Below are 26,144 nucleotides of genomic sequence, written 5' to 3' on the forward strand. Positions count from 1 at the left end.
CAGTAAGGTCCATAGTGTGTGAAAAGCAGCCTCACACTCCGGAGTCCAATTAAACTTCTCATCCTTCTGAAATAATTTGGTCATGGGCTTAGATATCTTGGAAAAATCGGGAATGAAACGATGATAGTAGCCTGCCTGCCCTAGAAAACTCCAAACTTCATGAACCGAAGTCAGGGCTTTCTAGTCCATGACCTCTTGCACCTTAGACGGGTCTACAGAGATTCTATTTTCAGATAATATATGACCTAGGAAAGGTAGTGCATGTTGGTCAGATGCCTAGGATCTACCTTACCTGGGAACATTGCTATGCTCAAGTCAATCGATACCCAGGTAATTGGTACAAAAAATACAACATAGAAGCTGAAGCTTTGAGGGCCTACTATGGTCCAATGAGTGCAAACCATGGCCATCCGCTGGTAGTGGAGATTGAAGAGGAGCCACCCACCGGAGATATGAAGATTAGGAGAATTGCTCCTTGGTCTTGGAAAGATGCCATGCTTTCATTTATGGCTATGGTCATTGCTTTTCTTATTTGGAAGTTGATGTAGGCTTTGTTTCGTAGAATAGTAGGTGGACTTTGTCGTATGGAGCCAATCAAACAAGGTATTTGTTGTACGTGAACTATTTGTGGACTTATTATTAGACTTTGTAGTAAATCTCTATTAGTTGGGTAATATATATGCACAAATGCTACTAGTAGTTGTATGCAGCTAAAACTGACCACGATCATGTCACAGCCATGACTCGTCATCACCCGTTAACTCGTCACCCAAGAAATGATAGGCAACAAGAAGCGGCTGATATCGGTAGGACGGGAGAGCAGCATGATCCGACAAACGGTGGCGGTAACAATTAGGATGGTGAGAATGAGGTACCATGGACCCCTACCACTCTTCTCGAGCTAGATCAAGATGACCAAGATGACCAGGTAACTTAGGTATCATGTGACTAGGTAGCCACACATGCTAATTAATTGAGAGTATGTTAGCTTACTTGGTGTCTCTAGCAGGAGGTTGAGCCGACCAAGCAGCCAGATGGTTCAGCTAGCAGCAAGGCCAGAACCAAGCGAGGCGTGTCATAGCTTCCTACTAGTAGGAATGCACGCTGGCACATCACTGAGTTTGACCAAGTCGGTGAGCCGCTCGCACCTAAAAAAGCTACGGCCAAATACAAGACTGTCATCGGGGCACTTGTAAGGCACTACATCCCAATTAAGTATAGGAAGTGGATTGAGAAAGATGATGACCCTGGAGGGTTCCTGAAAGTGAGAAGGATGACATATGGGAGAAATGGATCCCACAATATTTCACTTTCCCATAGGACTATGACAAGGAGCAAGTCAAGAAAAAAAGCAAAAGAAATCATGGGGACATGCTTCAAGACTTTCAAGGGGGCATTATATAAGAAATCTATCCTTGAGGATAAAGAGCCAAATTGGGATGGTGGAGAGTACACCAAGCAGAAGGACTTCAAGCAATATAGGCAATCCGAGGAGTATTTGTAACTAAGCAGGAAGAATAAGGAGAACTCGCTTAAAGCGATGAATTCTCATTTTCGGCCATAAAGTGCTTCCTTAACAAAATCAACACCATACTACCTCCTTTCCCCGGGCTCAACCTAGTTCAAGGGGGTCCTACATTTTCGGCCATAAAGTGCTTCAAAAGGAGCCATATTGATACTCTCTTGATAACTATTATTGTAAGAGAATTCCACAAAAGGTGACCACTTCTCCCACGATCCTTTAGAGGATATAACACATGCTCTCAACATGTCTTCTAAGATTTGATTCACGTGTTCAGTCTGCCCAGAGGTTTGTGGATGGTACATTAAACTTTTGATTAGTTTAGTTCCCAAAGCCTTATGCAAATGTTCCCAAAAGTGAGCTATAAACTATGGTCCTCGATCTGAGATTATGATCATTGGTACCCCATGTAACCTCATGATCTGAGAAACAAATAGCTCGGCGTATTTCCCAATGTTATACAGTGTGTTGACCGGTACAAAATGTGCCGACTTGGTAAGGTACTCCTGGAGATGCTCTTAAGTGATTAAAGCAATTTGATGGTTTCCATATATCTAGTACTTCAACAACTATTTTGTACTGAGTTGATTTAAATTATTATCGACGTGCTATCTCATACTATCAAACGTTCTTGTGCATCCAAGTGAGCGTGTGTTTCAACACATTGGCTCCCAAATGTAGTGTACATTCTGATGTTTGAACAAGTGTACATATATTAAGTCGTGTCAAACACAGTTTGAATCTTGGCGGGATATGTACCATAGGTGGCACTACATGAAAAATGGTTTGTAGCAACGGGACAAATTTTTTGTAGGGGCGGCTGGTGATGGAGCCGCCCCTACAGTAGCATGCTCGGGAGCCCAGAGACCAGCCGCCCCTACAAATGGAACAGCAGGGGTGGCTATTTGTAGGAGCGGCTCACTCACCAGCCGCCCTCTGGTGTTGCTATTTGTAGGGGCGGCTCAATCACCAGCCACCCCTACAAATGACTGGACGGCTGAGATCAATGCTCCGATCTATAAAATAACACCCAAACCCTAGCCTGATCCCACACTGACGCCTCTCCCAGACACCCCTCAGCCACTCCTCTCAGCAGCCGCCTCCCATCCGCTCCCCTCTCATCTTCCTCATCTCCCCCACGGGACAGATCCAGCAAAGGATCCGGCGCTCCTCGTACTAGTTGGTAACAAACATATAGCATTAGTCACTAAGTTTCTAGTGTCTAGGCATCTTTGTAAAATTGATTCTGCATAAACTAGAAACGGTGATTATAAGGTTGTAAAGCGACTCACAGTGCCTGAAATAGTGTTTGGAGCAGGTTGAGGAGGAGGGACTGGCATCGGTGGCGGAGGTTGACCGATTGCAGCATAAACACCCCTCATATATTCAAACATCTGCAGCTCCATCCTTTGCTGCTCTACCTCCATCCTCTGTCGCTTTGCCTCCATCCTTTGCCGCTCTGCCTCCATCTTCGCCTCTAGCTCCTCCCAGCGCCTCATTTCTTGTTCTAGCTGAGCCTACAATATTTCATCCCAATGTTACAATGCAATGCAAAAGTATGTAAAAATCAATGAACGATGAATAAAACAAAAATAACCTAGAGTATGTTCATCTGGAACCATGTAGAGTTCGGCCGTGGGCGTATCGTCGGACTGGAACCCGTGCTCCATGCTTGAATCTTGGAGAGAGTGGGAGTACTGGCTGTGTCGATTGTGCCATCGCCAATCCAGAACCGACCATGCTTCTTGCCTCCTCCCGCCCTCATGACCACTTCTCCATCAAGGTCATGGGTGCTCGGATCGTACTATGGGCCATGGACCACCCTTGCCATCAATGTGTATCCGTCGAGGCAGCTGTGGACGGACTCGTTGCTGTACGCCGAGGGCTTGGTGCATTGATGTGCTAGATGACCAAGTTCTCCATAATTGTAGCAATCCATCTCCGAGATTGGCTTCCTTCTAGTGCTAGTGAAGAACTTCTTTTTCTTCCCATCAAACTTAACGCCATTCTTGTTGAGCTTCTTTAGCATCTTGGAGGTTCTTCTCACCATGAGAGCAAGACTTGTATTATCAACTTCATCATCACTTGAGCTCTCATACTCAATTCTTGCTTTGCCCTTCTCTTGGCTAGCCTTGAATGCTAAGTCTTTGTCTTTCTTCTTGGTAGAGGATGAGCCATCTTGTGGTGTGATGTGCATGTACATCTCATGAGCATTGATCTTTCCCAAGATTTGAGTTGGTGTAGTGGTGGAAAGATCACCTTAATGAAGATGTGCCCATATTTGTTAATGGGGAGGACACTCAAGATCTTTCTTACAACATAGGATGGTTGGATTTGTGTAAGTCCGATCCCATTGACTTCCTCTACAAGAACATTCAAGCATGAGTACATTTCATTAGCACTCTCTTTAGGAAGCATCTCAAAAGAATTAAGCTTTTTCATTACAAGATGATAGCGTTCCTCACGCTCGCTCTTAGTTCCCTCATGGAGCGCACAAATGTCTAACCATAGTGCATGGGTGTCCTTGTGGTTCCTCACCCGGTTAAACACATCTTTGCAAAGGCCTCTAAAGATGGTGTTTCTAGCCTTTGTATTTCATTTTTCATAGTTCACTTCATCGCCTTGAAGGTGTGTGGGATCCCTAGGTTTTGGGAAATCTTAAGAGGCGGCTCTAAGAATTCCAACATCTAGAGCTTCTAAATACGCCTCCATGCGGATTTTCCAATACGGAAAAGCATCTCCCTCAAAGATAGGAGGTGGTCCATCCCCGTGGGACATCTTTCTCTAGGCGGTTAAGCCTAAATACATGAGCACGAGGCTCCTATACCAATTGAAAGGATCAAGATGCCCAAGAGGGGGGGGGGTGAATTGGGCTAATTCTAAAATTCTTTGCAATAATTAAACCCTACACTTAGCCCACTTCACCCCTTGTGCCTAGAATGTGTTTCTAATGTTCTACCGCACAAAAGTTTTGCAACCTAAGTTCCAATCCTACTCTAGCATGGTAATTCTATGAATGTAAAGACAAGAATTGAATTGCTCAAAGTAAATGCTTAAAGTAAATAGAGAAGAAGGAACGCGGTGATGTTTTGCCGAGGTATCGAAGAGTCGCCACTCCTCACTAGTCCTCGTTGGAGCACCCGCGCAAGGGTGTAGCTCCCCCTTGATCCGCACAAGGATCAAGTGCTCTCTACGGGTTGATTTGTCAACACTCTGTCGTGGTGAATCACCCACAACCGCTCACAACTTGAGTTAGGTCATCCACAAGCTCCACCGGATGATCACCAAACTCCCAATCACCACCAAGCCGTCTAGGTGATGGCGATCACCAAGAGTAACAAGCAAGAACTCTCACTTGACCACAACAAGCCTAATGAGAAGGGTGGATGCACACTTGTTACTCTCTTTTTGCTAATGAGGCCTTAATCTTGGATTCTTAAATCTCAATCACCTCACTAGGCTCTTGCTCTCCTTGGCACTCTCAAGGGTGTTTCTCAGCTATTGAAATGGGCAAGAGTACTCCCTTGAATGAATAGAGGAAGTATTTATATACCCTCGTTCAAAACGAACCGTTATGTGCCACTGCGGGATGACCGGACGCTCCGGTCAGTTCTCCCCACCACCGAGCAGTTAAGTTGTGACCGAACTCTGACCAGCGTCCGGTCAGCACTGATCGGACGTGTCCGGTCACAAAAACTGCTCTCTAGAACCTTACTGATATTGACCGGACGCTGGAAGCCAGAGTCCAGTCGCTTCGCTGTTCAGCGTCCGGTCAGTAGCCGGAACCTGACCAGCGTCTGGTCAGCACTGACCGGACGCGTCCGATCAGGATTCTCCCTCTCTAGAACCTTAATGGAGTTGACCGGACGCTGACACCTAGCGTCCGGTCGCTTTTCACTCAGCGTCCGGTCCCACCAGACAACATCTGCTTGATCAAATGAACTGACCGGACTCTACCGCCAGCGTTCGGTCACACCGGAACCAGCGTCCGGTCAACATTTGACCCTCCATTTACTTCCAACTCGCAAACATATGTGAATGAAGTTTTCTCCAATTGATCTTAGGGCAACTTAGGAGCTACCTAGTGCTAGATTTGACAAGTGTGCACCACACCTAACCGACTAGACTCACCCAGGTCAAGCTTCTAGTCCATACCCTCTTTATAGTACGGCCAAAGGAAAAATAAAGTCCTAAACTACTCTAAGTGTCTCTTCAACACCAAATGACACTTAGAACTAGTCTATCCTTAACTTTGTCGTCCATCCTTTGAAGACCGAAACGATTTCCATCGTAGGGGCATGACAACCATGATTGCCCAATCAATTGCTATTACCATGACCTAACTTAATTGCCTCTGCAAAATACACGTTAGTCATAGTAATTTCGTATTGTCATTAATCACCGAAACCCAACTAGGGGCCTAGATGCTTTCAAAAAGTTATGCAACTTTGTACTTGACAACTTTTTTATTTGAAATTATCTATGCATGAACATTTACGCTTAATTTCTCACATTTGAGATTCGAATTTTCAAACGACCTCGGATGGAGAAACAATCAAAACAAAAGTTATAGATCTCGAAAAGTATGCAACTTTATAGTTAAAAACTTTTTTATTTGAAATCATCTATGCGTGAAAAATTAAGCTTGAACTTCTCACATTAGAAATTTAAATTTTTTAAACGATCTTGGATGGAGAAACGACCAAAATGAAAGTCGTAGATCTCAAAAAGTTATGCAACTTTGTAGTTGACAATGCTTTCATTCGAATTCAATTAGGGTCTCAAATACTTGTTTGAAAACTAGATAAAGATAAAATGAGGAGAATGAATATCCCATTTGAACATAAATGTTGTAGGGGTGGAGTGGTTAGAGGACAAACGCACGAAACAATATATCATTAGTTTGAGTGCCGGTGGCTATGCAGCGTGCAAATAATTAAGGACTCTTGATTTTAAAAATTTTGGTTTTTTCAGCTCCCCCGACCCCCCTTTTTTTGCCTAAATTTGTAATTTCTAGACAACGATTTGTAGAGGTGACTCAAAATGCAACCGTCTCTACAAATCAATTTTTAGAGGCAGCTTGTAGGGACGGAATAAGAGAGCTAGAGGCAAGCCAGCCGCCTCTAAAGCCCAGCTGTATTAGTGATTCTTACGATAACGTAAGGTTGATGGGAGAGGCTCCCTCGGGCCTCTGACATGGAATAAGCGACAATTATTTTATTTTATTATACTAGTTAACTCAAGATTTATAATTTTTTATACCATATTAAGTTGCATGTACCAATCCATTCAAACAAAAAACTTAAGAGGTCACAATCGTTGTCTTTCCTAGCTAGCTTACAACGATGATTTTTATTTAGCCAATTAGGCCAAATGGACGAGAATCCGATCCATTTGTCCGTCACAATCGTTGTCTTTCCTAGCTTACAACGATGATTTTTATTTAGCCAACAAATGGACGAGAATCCGATCCATTTGTTAGTCACAATAATCGTTGTCTTTCCTTGCTGGCTTACGACGATGATTTTTATTTAGCCAATTAGGCCAAATGGACGAGAATCCGATCCATTTGTTATTAACAATACAAAGGGTGTGTACATGTCATCATGTGATTCTGACACAAATAACACGTTCCTGTAGCCTCAAGTGACCATTTCAGGATAATATAAAATATAAAATATTATAGTCCCTTCGTTCCAAAATAAATAGGGTAAAGTATAATTTACACCCTCCAACTTTCATCAAAGTATGGATTTCAACCTCGAACTTCAAAACCGGACAACTTTGGTACTCCAACTCACGAAAAAGTTTAACTTTCATCCTTCTGGACGGTTTCGCGGATGAACAGTAACTTTTGATATTTTCGGGAGCGCCGAAATTTTATATTATTTTTTGAGCATCTTAACGTCCTCAAATGAAAAAACTCAAAACTATAAAGTTGTAGATCTCATCGAGGTCTACAATTTACATATAAAAATTATCTTCATCCGACATCGTATTGAAGGGTTTTCTATTTTTTGAAATTTGAGTCTCATCACGCGATAAAATATGGTGCTGAAATTTTATATTATTTTTTCGAGCATCTTACTGTCCTCAAATGAAAAAAATTAAAACTATAAAGTTGTAGATCTCATCGAGGTCTATAATTTACATATAAAAATTATCTTCATCCGATATCGTATTGAAGGGTTTTCTATTTTTTGAAATTTGAGTCTCATCACGCGACAAAATTGTTTCACGCGTGATGAGACTCAAATTTCAAAAAATAAAAAACCCTTCAATACGATATCGGATGAAGATAATTTTTATATGTAAATTGTAGACCTCGATGAGATCTACAACTTTATAGTTTTAATTTTTTTTCATTTGAGGACAGTAAGATGCTCATATTTCGGACCTCATATTTCGGACTAGATTGTTTTAATTAGCAATTGCAGAATAGAGTATTTGGGGTACCTGGACAGGCAGACAGAAGATGGACAGAGAGTTTATCGCCGCCGGCCACCAGCAAGTCGTCAGTGTGATTTGCGCCTAGCGTCTTTGAGACGCGAGACAGAGAACGAATGAGCGGCCGCTGGGCGCTGGGCACCGGCGCCGCTTGCCAAATGCTAGAACAATGGAGATCGGAAGATGAAACGACGACTACTCAGTCTAGGGCTCCAGGCTGTAGCGGAGGCTGGAGGCAAACATTTAGCCTTCTGGGCTGCTGCGTGTACAGTATCTGGTTGCAATTTACATTCACGTAATGTAATCACGTTCCAGGTCTAGGAAGCAGAAGATGGGCCGAACCGCTAGGCTGCCAACTCGCTGGGGTCCAATATATTTTCTATTGGGGTCCAACGTGGTGAAAAATCGCTGGCTTTAACAGGCTACGGCAAAGTCATCGGTGTCGGCCGACCCCCATGCCTTCACCTAGCTTCGCCCCTGTTAATGATCACGGGTGCATATATGTTGGCCTGTTTGGCTTGCTGAATCTTGGCTGAAACTGGCTGAAAAATATTGTTCCGGCTGAATTGTTATGAGAGAAAAACAATGTTTCGGCTGAAAAAACAAGTCGAACAAGCCGAATATGGGGTAAGCCGAATATAGAGTAAGCCGAACAGGGCCATGTAGGCGACTGTTGTTTTCGACCGGCTCTATTTTCAGCTGCCTCTGCCTCTAGAAATCGATTTCCCCCGCCTTTAAAAATAGGAGCTGCATAATAAATTTAAATTTTCAAATAATCTCGGATGTAGAAATGATCAAAACAAAAGTTGTAGATATCAAAGAGTTATGCAACTTTGTAATTGAAAACTATTTTATTTGAAATCATCTATGTATAAAAAATTACGTTTGAATTTCTCGCATTTGAAATTCGATTTTTTCAAATGATCTCGGATGGAGAAACCACCAAAACAAAAGTTGTAGATCTTAAAAAGTTATGCAACTTTGTACTTGACAACTTTTTTATTTGAAATTATCTATGCATGGAAATTTACGCTTGAATTTCTCACATTTGAGATTCGATGTTTCAAACGATCTCGGATGGAGAAACAATCAAAACAAAAGTTATAGATCTCAAAAAGTATGCAACTTTATAGTTAAAAACTTTTTTATTTGAATCATCTATGCGTGAAAAATTACGCTTGAACTTCTCACATTGGAAATTTGAATTTTCTAAACGATCTCGGATGGAGAAACGACCAAAATGAAAGTCGTAGATCTCAAAAAGTTATGCAACTCTGTAGTTGACAATGTTTTCATTCGAATTCATTTAGGGTCTCAAATACTCATTTGAAAACTGGATAAAGATAAAATGAGGAGAATGAATATCTCATTTAAACATAAATGTTGTATGGGTGGAGTGGTTAGAGGACAAACGCACGAAACAATAGATCGTGAGTTTGAGTGCCGGTGGCTGTGCAGCGTGCAAATAATTAAGGACTTTTGATTTTAAAAATTTTGCTTTTTTCGGCTCCCCCGCCCCTCCTTTTTTTGCCTAAATTTGTAATTTCTAGACAACGATTTGTAGAGGTGGCTCAAAATGCAACCGCCTCTACAAATCGATTTCTAGAGGCAGCTTGTAGGGACGGAATAAGAGAGCTGGAGGCAAGCCAGCCGTCTCTAAAGCCCTGCTGTATTAGTGATTCTTACGACAACATAAGGTTGATGGGAGAGGCTCCCTCAGGCCTCTGACATGGAATAAACGACAATTATTTTATTTTATTATACTAGTTAACTCAAGATTTATTGTTTTTGATACCATATTAAGTTGCATGTACCAATCCATTCAAATAAAAAACTTAAGAGGTCACAATCGTTGTCTTTCCTATCTAGGGGGCGTCCGGCTGGTGCAAAATTCCTCCGGAATTTAGTGTTTACTGCTGAAAACACTGTTCACTCTTTCATAAATTTCTCTAGATTTATCCAGATTCTTTCAAATTTCTCCAAGCAGCCCTAGCTTACAACGATGATTTTTATTTAGCCCATTAGGCCAAATGGACGAGAATCCGATCCATTTGTCCGTCACAATCGTTGTCTTTCCTAGCTAGCTTACAACGATGATTTTTATTTAGCCAACAAATGGACGAGAATCCGATCCATTTGTTAGTCACAATAATCGTTGTCTTTCCTTGCTGGCTTACGACGATGATTTTTATTTAGGCCCCGTTTAGTTGTCGGCCGAATTAGCGCCGCCTGAAATTCTCTAGCACTGTAGCGCACTGTAGCTTTTCGTTTGTATTTGGTAATAATTATCCAATCGTTGACTAATTAGGCTCAAAACGTTCATCTCGCAAAGTACAACCAAACTGTGCAATTAGTTTTTGATTTCGTCAACATTTAGTACTCCATGCATGTACCGCAAGTTTGATGTGATGGGGAATCTTCTTTTTGCATAGTGTTAAAGTTTGCATTTTGGGGTAACTAAACAAGGGCTTAGCCAATTAGGCCAAATGGACGAGAATCCAATCCATTTGTTCTTAACAATACAAAGGGTGTGTACATGTCATCATGTGATTCTGACACAAATAACACGTTCCTGTAGCCTCAAGTGACCATTTCAGGACAATATAAAATATAAAATAGTATAGTCTCTTCGTTCCAAAATAAATATCACTAAAGAATACGTGCTAGTCAAACTTTCTTAAGTTTCACTGAATTTTTTATAAAATAGAAACAACATTTATATCCACAAATAAGTTTATTATTATTATATATATATATATATATATATATATATATATATATATAATGATTCATCTAAAGATACTAATTATGGACTCTAAATATTCATATTTTATTTTGGTATGGGAAAGTATATAATACAGGTGTTCATGCTCCGGTCGAATACAGACCGGTTCACATCACATGTCGCTGGCACATGTACTGAGGGTGTGTTTGGTTGAACTGTGGTTGTGGGAAAAAGCTGCTGTGAGCTGTAAGTTATAGGAAAGCTGTTGTGGGCTGTGAGCCGTAGAAAAGCTAAAAATTGTTTAGTTAAACAAGTATAAAATATACCTTCTATCTTTATCTCTCTTGAAACAACTATAAAAAAGCTTTTCATTCCACCAATTTCGAAAAGCAGAAAGGCAAAAGCTAAAAATAGAGTCAAACCAGCTTTCAAAAATGTACTACGGAAAAGCAGCTACTTCTTAAAAAAACAGCCTCCAAAAACAATTCCTTTAATTAGGCTTTTGGCTTTTGGACAAAAAAAAGCCAAAGCCGAAGCCCAAGCAAACGGACCGTGAAGCTACGTCGAAGCAGGCTTAGAAGTCAGTCAACCTTGCCTCCACCCGGGGTTGCCAGGTTCACATACGCTGCAGGTTCCAGTAGGTATGGCTAGCTAGCGCGCGACGAATCAGTCCAGTTGATGGAACTATGCATATATGCATGCGTCGTGCATGGCACGCAACTCTGCGTCGTGTGCGTGCAGTGTGAAAAGAGGCATGGATAATCAACGTTGACGGCTTGACGCAACACACGCATCCTGTTGGATCGATTGATCATCGTCCATAGGCCAGGCTGGTTGTTTTTTCCAGATAAAGGAACAAAAGGTCTTAGCCTCGGCTCGCTCCGTACTAAAATAAGTGATGTTTTACATTTGTTCTAAATCAATTTTTTTAAAGTTTGACGAAATTTATACAAAAAATACTAATATTTATGATATCAAATAAGTATTATTAGATTCATCATGAAATATATTTTTATATTTTCCGTATTCGGTGTCATAAATATTGATATTCTTTTCTATAAATTTGATCAAACTTAAAATGATTTCACTAAGGACAAACATAAAACATCAATTATTTTGAGATGGAAGGAGTGCGTTACCAAGAAAGTACGCAGCTTGGCCGGGCCTCTACTTAATGATCACGGGTGCAAATATACATATAGGTTTAATTAATGATCATGGGAGTATATTAGTTGGCAGCTAAGCTATATCAAACTCTACTGATACTAAAATGATTGAATTCTCCTAGTGTTTTTAAGTAGTAGTAAATCACTACCACTAGTTATAGCACATGGGAATATCACTAGGAGTCATTTAGTAGAAAAAATTTATACTAAATTTTGAATGCCAAAACACTAAGAAAAATTTAATATTCTGGTTGCATATAGCAGATGGCTTTTTTAACTTGGTGCTGGCACTTGCGAAGCAATAATATAATGGTACTCATCACACATGGCAAGACAGACGACCTTCTATATATACATACATATGTGCATATATGCATGGCAAACACAAACTAGCAAAACATGTGCCTGCGCCAAGATTAATTAGCCACTTGCCCAGGGATCGATCGTCGACGGTGTGACGACACGGAGTGGAGCATCCGCGGCGGCGCAGATCAGGATGACAGGCTGGTCGCCGGCGTTCCTTCTCCTCCTCACGCTGACGCTGATCCTCTTAGCCACGGAGGTGTCTAGCATGGCGTTCGCAATGCGTCCGGTACGGGTCCCTCCAGGATCGTCTTCTTGCTCTATGCCTACTCCCCTTCCTCCCGGACATCCTTGTCCACCTCCTCTCCATTGAAATTAAGAGGAGGTTTCTAGTAGTTTGATAATACATTCAACGTCGTTAAAAGCCAAATAAATGCTTAGAAATGCAAACATCAAGAGATAGTCATAGACATACCTGGTTGTTCTTTGCCGGTTATTATCTCTCCCTCTATATGTATGTCTCAACGACTGTCGAGGGAATTATGAACCCCAAAAGTGGAATTATTCTCATTGGGAAAATGTAGTTTGATCTTGCTGTAATGTATCTAATCGTGTTCTGGTATTTCAGCCCCATGGAGATCATTGTAATGTATTGGAAATTGGAATTTAAATGGAAGAGCCAAGCATTAGACTAATGCAAAGATCTTGTTTATTGTCCATCCTGAACCTATACTTGCAAATTAAACGTACGAAAACGAAAGTTGAAGAGTTCACGGTTTTGTTATCCCAAGCAGAATATATCATGCATGTAGTCCATAAACGCAGAAAAAAAAAAGATGAAGACTGTAAGTGTCGCTGCACAAAATTCTTTCCGTATGTTTTCCATTGTTCCTTTAATTAGATTCCTTTAATTTCTCTTTTCCTTTTATCCTTGCATTGGCTGCTGCATTCGTGCTTCATCCAACAATTGGAATTGCTTTTCTTTACGCGTTATTAATACTGCAAAGATATGCACGACGACACAGAAGTACATTAAGTGACAAAATAATTTTTGCATAATGAATAAAATAATTCTTCTGTATAGTATGAGTGCTCAACATTAAGGCCCGCTTTGGAAGAGGGAATCCAGCGTAGGTGCTTGGGAGCTGGAGCCTGGAAGAGGAAGAGACAAGCCGATCCTCTTACCTCTCACACGCACGTGCCACTATAGATACAAGCGCATTCTTCTTCCTCGGGTCCTCTTCTCTTCTTCTTTCTAATGAGCCCCAGCTGGCTAGCCCTACCCCCACCCGCCTCAACCACCACCTAGGCTGCCAACGACCTCGCGGCGACCTCATCGCCCACCTATCACCCCCGTCAAACGAACCCGCCCTTCCCTAATGCCAATCCAGGAGTTCACCGGCGACTCCTCGCCCCTGCCGCCGGCACAGCCCATCTGATTATCTGCAATACACTATAATACGCCCGACTCACCTCTCTGTAATCATTATCGAGGAACACTTTCCTACCACTTGTGCCCTTCCCAGCTAGCCTTCCCTTGTGACGAGAATCGGGATTACCAATCCCTCTCTGTACTTTTAGCCACTCTTGGCAGCACTCGACGACTTCTTCGGAATTATAACCCTCTATCATGGAGCCCTCTGGGTGTGTTCGGTTATGCACGTATCGGCTTAGAACCGACATGAACCGCTCGTAGGACCACATTTCATGCAAGAAGCTAGGGCCCAACGCCTCGATCTGATGAACCAGGTGAATCATGAGATGTACCATTATATCAAAAAAAGCGGGAGGTAAACACATCTCTAGCTGGTTCTGGGTCTTCACCATGAATTCATGTAGGTCACTCAGCTCTTGCCTGCGAATCGTCTTCTATGAGATCTTCGAAAAGAAGTAGCACATGCGGGTGATGGCCATCTTTAGGAACTCTGGCTTTATAGCCCTGATTGCAATTGGTAGGAACACTGTCAGCATCACATGACAATCGTGAGCCTTGCAGTATGTTAATGATAGGTCCTTCATCGACACTAGCTTCTTTGGGTTTGCTGAAAACCCAGTCGGCACTCTGCCCCCCTAAGGAAATTGCATATAGCTCTCCTCTCCTCTAGGGTTAGGTTGAAGCTAGCCACGGGAAGACTATACTTGCCATTATCCTACTGTACCAGCTAAAGCTCCCGCATCACGTTCAGCTGCACCATGTCTTTCCATGATCTGAGACCATCCTTTGACTTGCCCGTGTCCATCAAGGTAGCCATGAGACTCTCAAAGACATTCTTCTGCACGTGCATCGCATCAATGGCATGGGGGACCTCCAAGTCTGGCCAATAAGGCAGGTACTGAAAGAAGATCGATTGCTTCTTGAATGGTACACCTTCGATGGGAGGTGTGCTTCTATCTCTGATCGTTCCATCCGGATTCTTCTTTCCATAGATGACGTGTATGTTTTGGACCATTCTGAACACATGTTCTCCATTACGACGTCTCTCTAGAGGGGGTTCATCCTCTGGGATGTTGCCATAGTATCTTAGGTACAATTTGCTGTGGTACTTGTGACCTGTCTTTAAGAAGCGCCGGTTCCTTATGTAAACTATCTTCCTAGATCCATCTAGGAACACCCATTTAGTACCATCCAAACAGACTAAGCATCCAGTCTTGCCTTTGAACTGTCCAGACAAGGCAAACAGCGCGGGGTAATCATTGGTAGTAACAAATATTATTGCTTTGCATATGAAGTCCTCCCGCTGGAACGCATCATACATCGGCTCCCCATACCTCCATAGCCTCTCCATTTCTTGCATCAGAGGCTCCAAGAACACGTCTATATCAATGCCTGGTTGTTTGGGTCCAGAGATAAGAATGGTGAGGAGAAGGTACTTCCTCTTCTGACACAAATACGTTGGGAGGTTGTACATGGTCAAGATGACTGGCCATGTGCTGTGGTCGGTCATCCTCTCATTGAAGGGATTCATTCCATCGGTGCTCAAGCCGAACCGTACATTCCATGGGTCATCACGGAATTCTGCTTTGTACTTGGCATCGAACGCTTGCTACTGGCTACAATCAGCCGAGTGTGCGATCGTATCATCATCCATCTTGCGCTCATCATCCCACCATGTCATCAGTGCGGCTTCTTTAGGGTTTAGGAACATACGCCTCAAGCGGTCGGTCACTGGCAAGTACCACATAACCAGGGCAGGAATTTTTCTCTTATTTGCATCGTTGCCTAATGGAGTTTCCTCTAGGGGCTGAGATTCTTGCACCACCTTCTTCCCACCCTTCTTCCTCTTTCCTGTGGAGGCTTCCACCCCACTTTGAAGGTCATTGTTCTTGTACCGACTAGCCCCACACCTAGGACATGTATCTAAAGTCTCGAATGATGTGCCACGCTGAAAAAGGATACAGTGGTTGGGGTATGCATGGATTTTTTAACCCCCAATGTGAGTGGACTTATAACCTTCTTCGCTTGGTATGTGTTGGCGGGAACTGTGTTCGGCCGTGGGAGCAACCGTGACATGAGGCACAATAGATCATCGAAACTGCAGTCTGACCAGCCGTACTTAGCCTTCAGGATGAGTAGCTCAAGCATAAAACATAGCAGTGTAAAGTATGTCGGACAGCCCTTCTCAGCATCATACACAGTCTTCTTCGATGCTTTTGTCACCCTCTCAAGATTTTCTAGACCTCTCTTGCTCTTTTCTAATATTTCTAGTCCAAAGGCCCCAAGCATTTCGTCCAAGTTGTCACCGTCATCTGCATCCCCCTCACGTGCTTCGCCATCATTGCTGGCATCACCAGCATCATCATCACCTTGTTGATTGCCAAAGCCACCACCTTGTTGATTGCCATAGTCACGATCCATTTGTTGCTCAAGATCATCTGTGAATCGGGACAAGTATGCTTGGGTTTCAGCTTCATCAGCTAGATCATCGTCGCTGTCATCAACAACCACTGTTTCACTATGATGAATCCACACTGTGTAGTCCGGAACAAATCCTCTCCTAATCAAATGTTCTTTGATGGTACTCACATCTCGAAATGTAATAAGGTTCTTACAATCTTTGTAGGGACAAATAATCGTGTCACTATTCTCTTTCAACGTCGCTGCATGCTTCTCTGTGGCTTTGATGAATTTGTCCACCTCATCACGGAAAAAAGCGTCGTGTCTTAACGAACTATACATCCAAGAGTTCCTGTAGTCCATCTTATAGAAACAAAACAACCAAAGAAAGAATATTACTCGAGAATAATTATATATACCTGAGACACACACCATGGTAGTAGAGGATAGTTAATTAATTGACTATTAATGCATAAATATTTTAAAATATAAATTAATTGGTTCAAATAAACAATTTCAAAGAAAACAATTAGCAACATTTAATATTTCATCCACTACCTTTCATGCAAACTCCATTCCAATTTCATGGTAGAGGATAATTAATTAATGGCCTATTTATCCATAACTAATTAAAAACACACATTATAGAAAGGAATCAAAATAAATATTAAATGATAATTAGTAGCCATGGTAGAGGATATTTTACACATTAGCAACAATTAAAATCTTACACATTCACCTACATGCAAACCCTAGTCACATAAAGAAAAAGTTGAAAAAGAAAAAAACAAAATCCTCGATCTAGATCTAGATATAGGGTTTCATGACACATGCACCAAACTTCACTAATACTACACTAAAATCAACAAAGATGTACTAACAAAGGATGCAATCTTACTTCCCTACCTAATTTACCTTAGTATAGTGAAAATTAGGGTCCAATTTCACTCATAACTAGCTCAAGCTCCATGGAAGGGAGAGAAAACCAAAAATCAAATTACTCACTAACCAACGAATTAAACTTCAAATAAAGAGTTGGAGAAGCATTTCCTTACCTTTTAGAGCCTCTCCACCAAAGGATTTGAGATCAAAACCTCCCCCTTAGTAGAGCAATTTTTAGGAGGAGCCTAAGACCTCCCAACTTTTTTTTTGTAGAAGAGTGTGTCATGAGGTGGAAGAAGGGGGTGACTACTATTTATTCGTGCACCATCAGTAGGGGCGGCTGGTGGCAGCTGCCCCTACAAATGGGCACTGCAGGGGCGGCTGGTGATTGAGCCGCCCCTACAGATCAACCCCAACTGTAGGGGCGGCTTCGGGCGGCTGGGTTGCTGAGGCTCAAGGACGCCCACTGTAGGGACGCCCCCAACCTCAGCCGCCCCTACAGTAAAAATGCCCATGTTCCTAGTGTGAGAATCTGGCGTAGTGTCCGATCCATTTGTTCTTAACAATACAAAGGGTGTGTACATGTCATCATGTGATTCTGACACAAATAACACGTTCCTGTAGCCTCAAGTGACCATTTCAGGACAATATAAAATATAAAATATTATAGTCCATTCGTTCCAAAATAAATATCACTATGAAATACATGCTAGTCAAACTTTCTTAAGTTTCACTGAATTTTTTATAAAATAGAAACAACATTTATATCCACAAATAAGTTTATTATTATTATCATATATATATATATATATATATATATATATATATATATATAATGATTCATCTAATGATACTAATTATGAACTCTAAATATTTATATTTTCTTATATATGTTTAGTCAAAGTTAAAATATTTAACTGAGAATGACATTTATTTTGGTATGAGGAAGTATATAATACAGGTGTGCATGCTCCGGTCGAATACAGACCGGTTCACATCACATGTCGCTGGCACATGTACTGAAGCTACGTCGAAGCAGGCTTAGAAGTCAGTCAACCTTGGCTCGACCCGGGGTTGCCAGGTTCATATTCGCTGCAGGTTCCAGTAGGTATATAGCTAGCTAGCGCGACGAATCAGTCCAGTTGATGGAACTATGCACACATATGAATCACATGCATGAGCATGGCACACAACTCTGCGTCGTGCGTGTGAAAAGATATGCATGAATAGTCAACGTTGACGCAACACGCGCCTGGTTGTTTTTTTAGATAAAGGCACAGAAGGTCTTAGATGCTGTTTGGTTATAGAAAGACAACTTCAATGCAAAGGTAACCATTCCACGGCGGTAATGGAAAGGGAATCGATTCTCTCTTTTTTTTTCTTGTCCCAGCGGAGTAAACGGCAGGCAGAGCACGAGCACTTCCCCGTCGTGTTCGGACGTAAAAGGGTCGAGCATTGAGGCTATTTTAAAATTTATATAGTAAAAAGTTGACTCCAATAGATGTGCTATCTGACTTTGTAAAATAGAAAATTGACTATCCCGGCCCCTTAATTTTATGTGGCTATATAAAGCCAACTATGGATGCTAGCTATCTGAAGATGAGAAAAAACAAAGCTGTTGCAGACCTTTCTTTTTTGAGAAGTTTTCTATTTTATAAAATAGCTAATCTATAAAATTTGACTAGTAATTTTAGCCGAACTGTTGAAGTTGCTGTAACCATTCTTGTGCCAACCGATCACAGGGTGCCACAAACAAACAATAAACAACGGAAACAATTGTGCCGATGTGATCGGATCACGCCGGGAACGAGCCAACCAAACAGCACCTTAGCCTCTACATTACGAAGAAAGTACGCGGCTTGGCCGGGCCTCTACTTAATGATCACGGGTGCATATATACATGTAGGTCTAATGATCACGGGTGTATATTAGGTTGCAGCTAAGCTGTATCAAACTCTAATGATGACTATGATATAGATGATCTAGAAGCTGGCTTTTTTAACTTGGTGCTGCCACTTGTGAAGCAATAAAATAATGGTACTCATTACGCATGGCTAGACTGACGGCCTTCTATATATACATACATATGTGCATATATGCATGACACACAAGCGATAGCGAAAAACCTGTGCCTACGCCAAGATCAGTTAGCCACTTGCCCCGGGGTCTTGCCGACGTGACGGAACGGAGTGTGGAGCATCCGCGGCGGCGCAAATGAGGATGACTGGCTGGTCGCCGCCGGTGTTCCTTCTCCTCCTCACGCTGACGCTGATCATCTTAGCGACGGAGGTGTCTACCATGGCATTCGCAAATCATCGTCCGGTACGAGCCCTACGATGCTCCTCTTGCACTATGCCCGGCGAATCATCATGGCATTGCGATCCTCCTCTCCATTGAAATGAAGAGGAGGTTTTACACTTTTAATGGTTTGATTTGATAGTACTCCTTCTATTCCAAATTATTATAAAACGTCTTGGCTTTTCTAGATATATAGCTTTTGTTATATATATATATATATATATATATATATATATATATATATATATATATATATATATAGGGAGAGGCTATTCAGTAGCCGGCTATAAAATAAGTTATTCTGTAGCCATCTCCATTTACGATAATTTTATATACTAATTTACGATAATGTCAATACATATTTACGATAGTTGGGTAAATATAACACAAAAGGATATTTACCATAACGTTATAGTAAACCACTTAGTAAGGAGTTACTATAATCTCGTAAATTGACATAGTAATTATCGTAACCCAAAGTGGCTACAGAATATCGTAACTCAAAGTGGCTACAGGATAGTAAGGAGCATTTTTAAAGAACCGACAGAATAAATTACATTTTTCTGTGAGTGCTGATTTTTTCTGTGTGTGTATTGTCACGCACAAATAAATTATACGATTTTTCTGTGGGTTTTAGTATTTTTCTGTCGGGATATTTTGGAACCGACAGAAAAATCGTAATTTTTTTTGTGCGTACCGAAAAAAAACACACAGAAAAAATTATCACCCATAGAAAAATGCGAGATTCCAGTAGTGACCCTCCTCTCCATTGAAATTAAGAGGAGGTTTCTAGTAGTTTGATAATACATTCAACGTCGTTAAAAGCCAAATAAATGCTCAGAAATGCAAACATCAAGAGATAGTCAGACATACCTGGTTGTTCTTTGCCGGTTATTATCTCTCCCTCTATATGTATGTCTCAACGACTGTCGAGGGAATTATGAACCCCAAAAGTGGAATTATTCTCATTGGGAAAATGTAGTTTGATCTTGCTGTAATGTATCTAATCGTGTTCTGGTATTTCAGCCCCATGGAGATCATTGTAATGTATTGGAAATTGGAATTTAAATGGAAGAGCCAAGCATTAGGCTAATGCAAAAATCTTGTTTATTGTCCATCCTGAACCTATACTTGCAAATTAAACGTACGAAAACGAAGGTTGAAGAGTTCACGGTTTTGTTATCCCAAGCAGAATATATCATGCTTGTAGTCCATAAACGCAGAAAAAATCAAAAAAAAAAAAAGATGAAGACTGTAAGTGTCGCTGCACAAAATTCTTTCCGTATGTTTTCCATTGTTCCTTTAATTAGATTCCTTTAATTTCTCTTTTCCTTTTATCCTTGCATTGGCTGCTGCATTCGTGCTTCATCCAACAATTGGAATTGCTTTTCTTTACGCGTTATTAATACTGCAAAGATATGCACGACACAGAGGCCCCGTTCGGCTTACCTTATAATCCGGTTTATTTGGCTTCTTTTTTTTAGCCGGAACAACGTTTTTCTCTTACAACAATTCAGCCGGAATAGTGTTTTCAGCTAATTTCAGCCAAGCGAACGGGGCCAGAAGTACATTAAGTGACAAAATAATTTTTGCATAATGAATAAAATAATTCTTCAGCATAGTATGAGTGCTCAACATTAAGGCCCGCTTTGGAAGAGGGAATCCAGCGTAGGTGCTTGGGGGCTGGAGCCTGGAAGAGGAAGAGACAAGCCGATCCTCTTACCTCTCACACGCACGTGCCACTATAGATACAAGCGCACACTTTCTTCTTTCTTCTTCCTCGGGTATTCTTCTCTTCTTATTTCTAAGGAGCCCCAGCTGGCTAGCCCTACCCCCACCCACCTCAACCGCCACCTAGGCTGCCAACGACCTCGCCAGCGACCTCATCGCCCACCTATCACCCCCGTCAAACGAACCCGCCCTTCCCTAATGCCAATCCAGGAGTTCACCAGCGACTCCTCGCCCCCACCGCCGGCACAGCCCATCCGATTATCTTCCTTTGCCCGCTCGGTGACACCGCCGTTACCTCGCTCACCGCCCCTCAACCCGCAACTACCGCACGGCCGGCCACCGCCTCGGATCCCTCCTTCAAAGACCTCCGGCTATGGATGGTCACAAACTCTCGGCCTGCTCGCTTTGTGCTACTTCAGCAGCGTTGTAACTATTTTCTTTCAGTCCTGAACACTAGACGTAGAAGTAGTTGCTGCAGCAGCAGCGTCGTGGCTGCTGCAGCCATTACTTACAAGCAGAGCCTCTGAAACCCTAACCGCCGCCGCCGTCTCCTCATCCACCACCTGGCCATGGCGACCTCGCCGCTGGCAGTTCCGCCCACCGCCTGCCCCTGCCCCCGCCCTTGCCCCCGCCCCCTTCTTCCTCAGTTCCGGCCATGGGGTCATTGTGTGCGCCGCTTCGGTTAGCGGAGCACGCGTGCCCTATAGTGATTGGGGAGACAAGCCTCCAATGATATGCTTATTATATCTGCATCCTGGCTGCTTTGGAACGTTTGTTTTTCACCCTAAATCATACGTTTTTCATGTTATAATTAAGCTGAACTAGTTCGTATGAAATTTGTTTACTATTCATGTGAAAATCGTGAGAGCCTAAAAATTTGACTAAACTCGGCCTCTCTTATATATTCGCTATCTATATCTATATATCATATAAAAGCAAATTCCACTAGCTTTGGAACAATCTCAGAATGCAAGCTATCAACATAATCCCTATAAAATGCCACGTCATTCCTCTACTAGTTTTTAATGTCGACATGCAACCTATCCACGTTATGAGCCATTAAATACCCACATCACTCATCCACTAGCTTTCAATCTTATTTCATGCAAACTACCCACATCATCCTTCACCAAGTGTAATTACTATTTTCAATCTATCAAAACATAAGCATCCATATTATGTTTTTATCTTGCGATTCTTTCATCTTATAATTCAGTCTAATATTCTATTAGTATTTCTATTGGATTCTTTTATTAGCTTGTCCAATTTTGGCCATTTTCGAGTTAGGTACTAAGGGTTTGTTTGGTTTAACTATGAGCTGTGGAAAAGCTGATGTGAGTTGTGAGCTGTGAAAAAGTTGTTGTGAATGCAAGTTGCTTAGGTAGAACAAGTATAAAACCTACCCCTTCTCACTGTCTCCCTTCAAGCATCTATAAAACAACTCTACATTTCTATCATTTTGAAAAGCAGAAAGCCAAAAGTCAAAAATAGGATTCAAGGTGCTTCCAAAATTATAGTACACAAAACACAAAAGCAAAAGCATTTTTCAGAAACTCGACCAAAGACAGCCTCAGTTAGGTGGACAACTATGACTCGTGACTTTGGTTACTGACAATTTGCATTGCTACATGTGTGAAAAACTGAAAATACAGTGTAGGTAGATAACTCTATATATACTACGCAAACAAAGCAATGTTCCATCCTCTGATCATCCTCCATTAGTAAGTACTGATCTGTGTCACCTCCAACCATTTTTAACCATGCTGCTTATTCTCCTACAGATCCACACCATATACACACTTGCTGTGTCGACAAGCAGCACCAACTCTTTGTCCACAACGCCGGTTCCCTGTCTGCTAGAGCAGGCATCCTCCCTCCTCCGTCTGAAGAAATCCTTCAACACAACGGGTGGCGATTCCACCACCTTTCAGTCATGGGTCCCCGCCACAGACTGCTGCAGTTGGGATGGCGTCCGCTGTGGTAAGGCAGATGGCCGCGTAACCTTCCTCGACTTGGGTGGCCGTCAGCTGCAAGCCAGCAGCATCGAACCTGAACTGTTCAGCCTAAGCTCACTCAATCATCTCGACCTCTCCGGCAACAACTTCAACATGGCCCATCTCCCTGCCACTGGCTTTGAGCAGCTCATCGAGCTAAGCTACCTCAACCTCTCTGATACCAACTTTGCTGGTTCTGTGCCAGCTGGCATCGGTCGCCTCAAGAACCTAGTTTATCTTGATCTCTCCACAAGCTTCTATATTGTTGATTTTGACAATGAAAACAGTGCCATGTACTTCGACTCAGATTCCTTTTGGCAGCTTTCAGCGCCAAACTTGGACATTTTGCTTGCCGAGCTCACAAACCTGGAGGAGCTCCATTTGGGCATGGTGAATCTGTCAGGCAACGGACCACACTGGTGCAACGATTTGGCCAGATTCACTTCTAACCTTCAGGTTCTCAGCTTACCTTACTGTTCACTGTCAGGTTCCATATGTAAGTCAATGTCGTCCTTGCAGTATCTCAGAATTATCGAACTTCATTATAATCACATGTCTGGTTCAGTGCCTGAGTTCTTGGCTGGCTTCTCAAACCTAACAGTTCTTCAGCTTTCAACTAATAAGTTTGAAGGATGGTTCCCACCCGTCATCTTCCAACACAAGAAGTTACAAACAGTTGACATCTCTGAAAATATTGGGATCTCTGGTGTTCTGCCAACTTTCACTCAGGACAGCAGCTTGGAGAATTTGTTTGTCGACAACACAAACTTCTCAGGTACAATACCAAGTTCCATAGGCAATCTAAAGTCTCTAAAGATGTTGGGCCTTGGTGCACGGGGCTTTTCTGGATTACTGCCCTCTGCGATAGGTGAGCTCAAATCTTTGGAGTTGCTTGAGGTGTCTGGGTTGCATCTAGTAGGATCCATGCCGTCGTGGATCTCAAACCTGACTTCTCTGACTGTTCTCCAGTTCTCTTACTGTGGATTATCTGGACAAGTACCTTCTTGGATAGGAAGCTTAAGGGAATTGACAAAATTAGCACTGTACAGTTGCAACTTTTATGGGAAGATACCTCCACAGATCTCAAATTTGACTAGGTTACAAACCCTCCTGCTGCAGTCAAATACTTTTCTAGGCACAGTGCAAGTATCTGCATTCTCAAAAATGCAAAATCTAACTGTCTTAAATCTCTCAAACAATGAACTGCATGTTGTGGAAGGAGAAAATAGTTCTTCGACCGTGCCCTTTCCCAAACTCGAATTCCTACGTTTAGCATCTTGCAGAATATCTAGCTTTCCCAACATTTTGAGGCATCTTGATGGCATCATTGGTCTTGACCTCTCTGATAATCAAATCCATGGGGCAATACCGCATTGGGCATGGGAAACTTGGAGTGGATCGAACATGTTCCTCCTGAATGTATCACATAATATGTTTACAAGTATTGGGTCTGAACCTTTGCTTCCTGTTCACATAGAATACTTTGATCTCAGTTTCAACAATTTCAAGGGGCTCCTACCTATACCACGAGGTGGCAGTGTCACGCTTGACTACTCGAGCAACTTGTTCTCATCCATGCCTCTTGATTTATATACTTACCTCAATGGCACTCTCATTTTCAAGGCCTCTAGAAATAGGCTCTCTAACAATATTCCATCATCAATGTGTGGTGCAGTTTGGAGTCTACAAGTCATTGATCTCTCTTATAACAACTTAAGTGGTTCAATCCCATCTTGTTTAATGGAGGATGTCAGTGCATTGCAAGTATTAAATCTAAGAGGAAATAAACTTGTTGGAGAGTTACCTGATCACATTGGCAAAGGCTGTGCAATTGAAGTGTTAGATTTAAGTGACAATTGGATTGAAGGGAAAATACCCAGATCTCTAGTTGCTTGCAGGAACCTCGAGCTCCTTGACATCGGAAGCAATCAGATTAGTGATTCATTCCCATGTTGGTTGAGTACACTTCCCAAACTTCAAGTTCTTGTCCTCAAATCTAACAAGTTCACTGGAAAGTTATTGAATCCATCATACAATACCGAAGAAGCAAACAAATGTGAATTTACAGAACTGCGAATTGCTGATATCGCCTCAAACAACTTCAGTGGCACCCTGCCAGTACGATGGGCTATGATGCTCAAGTCTATGATGACCAGGTCTGATAACGAGACATTAATCATGGAAAATCAATACTATCATGGGCAAACATACCAGTTCACAGCTTCAATAACATACAAAGGGAGTTATGTCACCATCACAAAGATATTGAGAACCCTTGTGCTGATTGATATCTCAGACAATGCATTCTGGGGTACTATCCCTGAGACCATTGGGGATCTTGTGCTCCTTCACGGGCTCAACATGTCTCACAATGCTCTTGGGGGTTCAATTCCAGCTCAATTTGGCAACCTGAAGAACCTTGAGACATTGGACCTCTCCTCAAATCAGTTATATGGGGAAATTCCACAGGAGCTAGCATCACTAAACTTCCTATCGACATTAAATCTATCCTACAACATGTTGTCTGGACGGATACCAGAGTCATCTCAGTTCTCCACATTTTCCAATAGCTCTTTTCTTGGGAACACTGGTTTGTGTGGACCTCCAATGTCCAATCAATGCATAAACCAAACAGAAACAAGCTTACCATTCGCTTCAGAGAAAAATCCTGCAGATGTACTGCTTTTCATCTTCACTGCTTTGGGATTTGGCATCTGCTTTTCAATTACCATTATAGTGGTATGTGGAAGACAAAGATGGAAGCAATCTTGACTCTTGACACCTCTTATTGGTGTGCGTACACATTGCTCCAAAACTTTGTATGTGGAGATCACTCATATTTCCCTGCAAATCTGGAAATATGTTATCAAAATAGATGCGGAAGTAAACAATGAAAAAAGTTACAAACAATGAAAAAAGTTACAGTCATAGTGATATGGGGAAGCCACAGCCAAAACTGAAACCAGACCTTGAGTCTTGATAGAGCTGTTGTATTGAGTCCAATCCATAGTTTGTATGTGAAGATCAAACCTTCTATCTTACATATATGGAGTAGCCAAAAACAATTAAGCCTATGCTGTAATTTATGCTTTTTAGGCCTGTGTAATTTGAGCAATAAAATGGATCCTACCATATCCATAAGAATATTTTATAATTCTAGCCTGTGCTGTTCTTTCTGTGATGTGTCAAGCTCTTATTTATAAAGGGCGTACCCAGTGCAGAGAGCTCCCGCTCTGTGCGG

At 42.0% G+C, this 26,144-nt stretch overlaps 1 protein-coding gene across 1 annotated transcript; it reads left to right on the forward strand.

The window, feature by feature from the left end:
- Positions 1-19,094: 19,094 nt before the first annotated feature.
- On the forward strand, positions 19,095-25,690 carry LOC136505285 (receptor-like protein 7). The gene is made up of 2 exons (XM_066500435.1): positions 19,095-19,202; positions 22,691-25,690. Exons 1-2 carry the CDS (start codon positions 19,095-19,097, stop codon positions 25,673-25,675), a joined length of 3,093 nt encoding a protein of 1,030 aa, XP_066356532.1. The 3' UTR covers positions 25,676-25,690.
- Positions 25,691-26,144: the final 454 nt, after the last annotated feature.

Source organism: Miscanthus floridulus, chromosome 14 (assembly GCF_019320115.1).
Source record: "Miscanthus floridulus cultivar M001 chromosome 14, ASM1932011v1, whole genome shotgun sequence".
Taxonomy (NCBI): domain Eukaryota; kingdom Viridiplantae; phylum Streptophyta; class Magnoliopsida; order Poales; family Poaceae; genus Miscanthus; species Miscanthus floridulus.

Coding starts and splice junctions, on each gene's coding strand:
- LOC136505285 (XM_066500435.1), top strand. CDS start 19,095: ATGAGGATGACTGGCTGGTCGCCGCCGGTGTTCCTTCTCCTCCTCACG. Junction 19,203..22,690: donor CATTCGCAAATCATCGTCCG/GTACGAGCCCTA, acceptor ATTCTCCTACAG/ATCCACACCATATACACACT.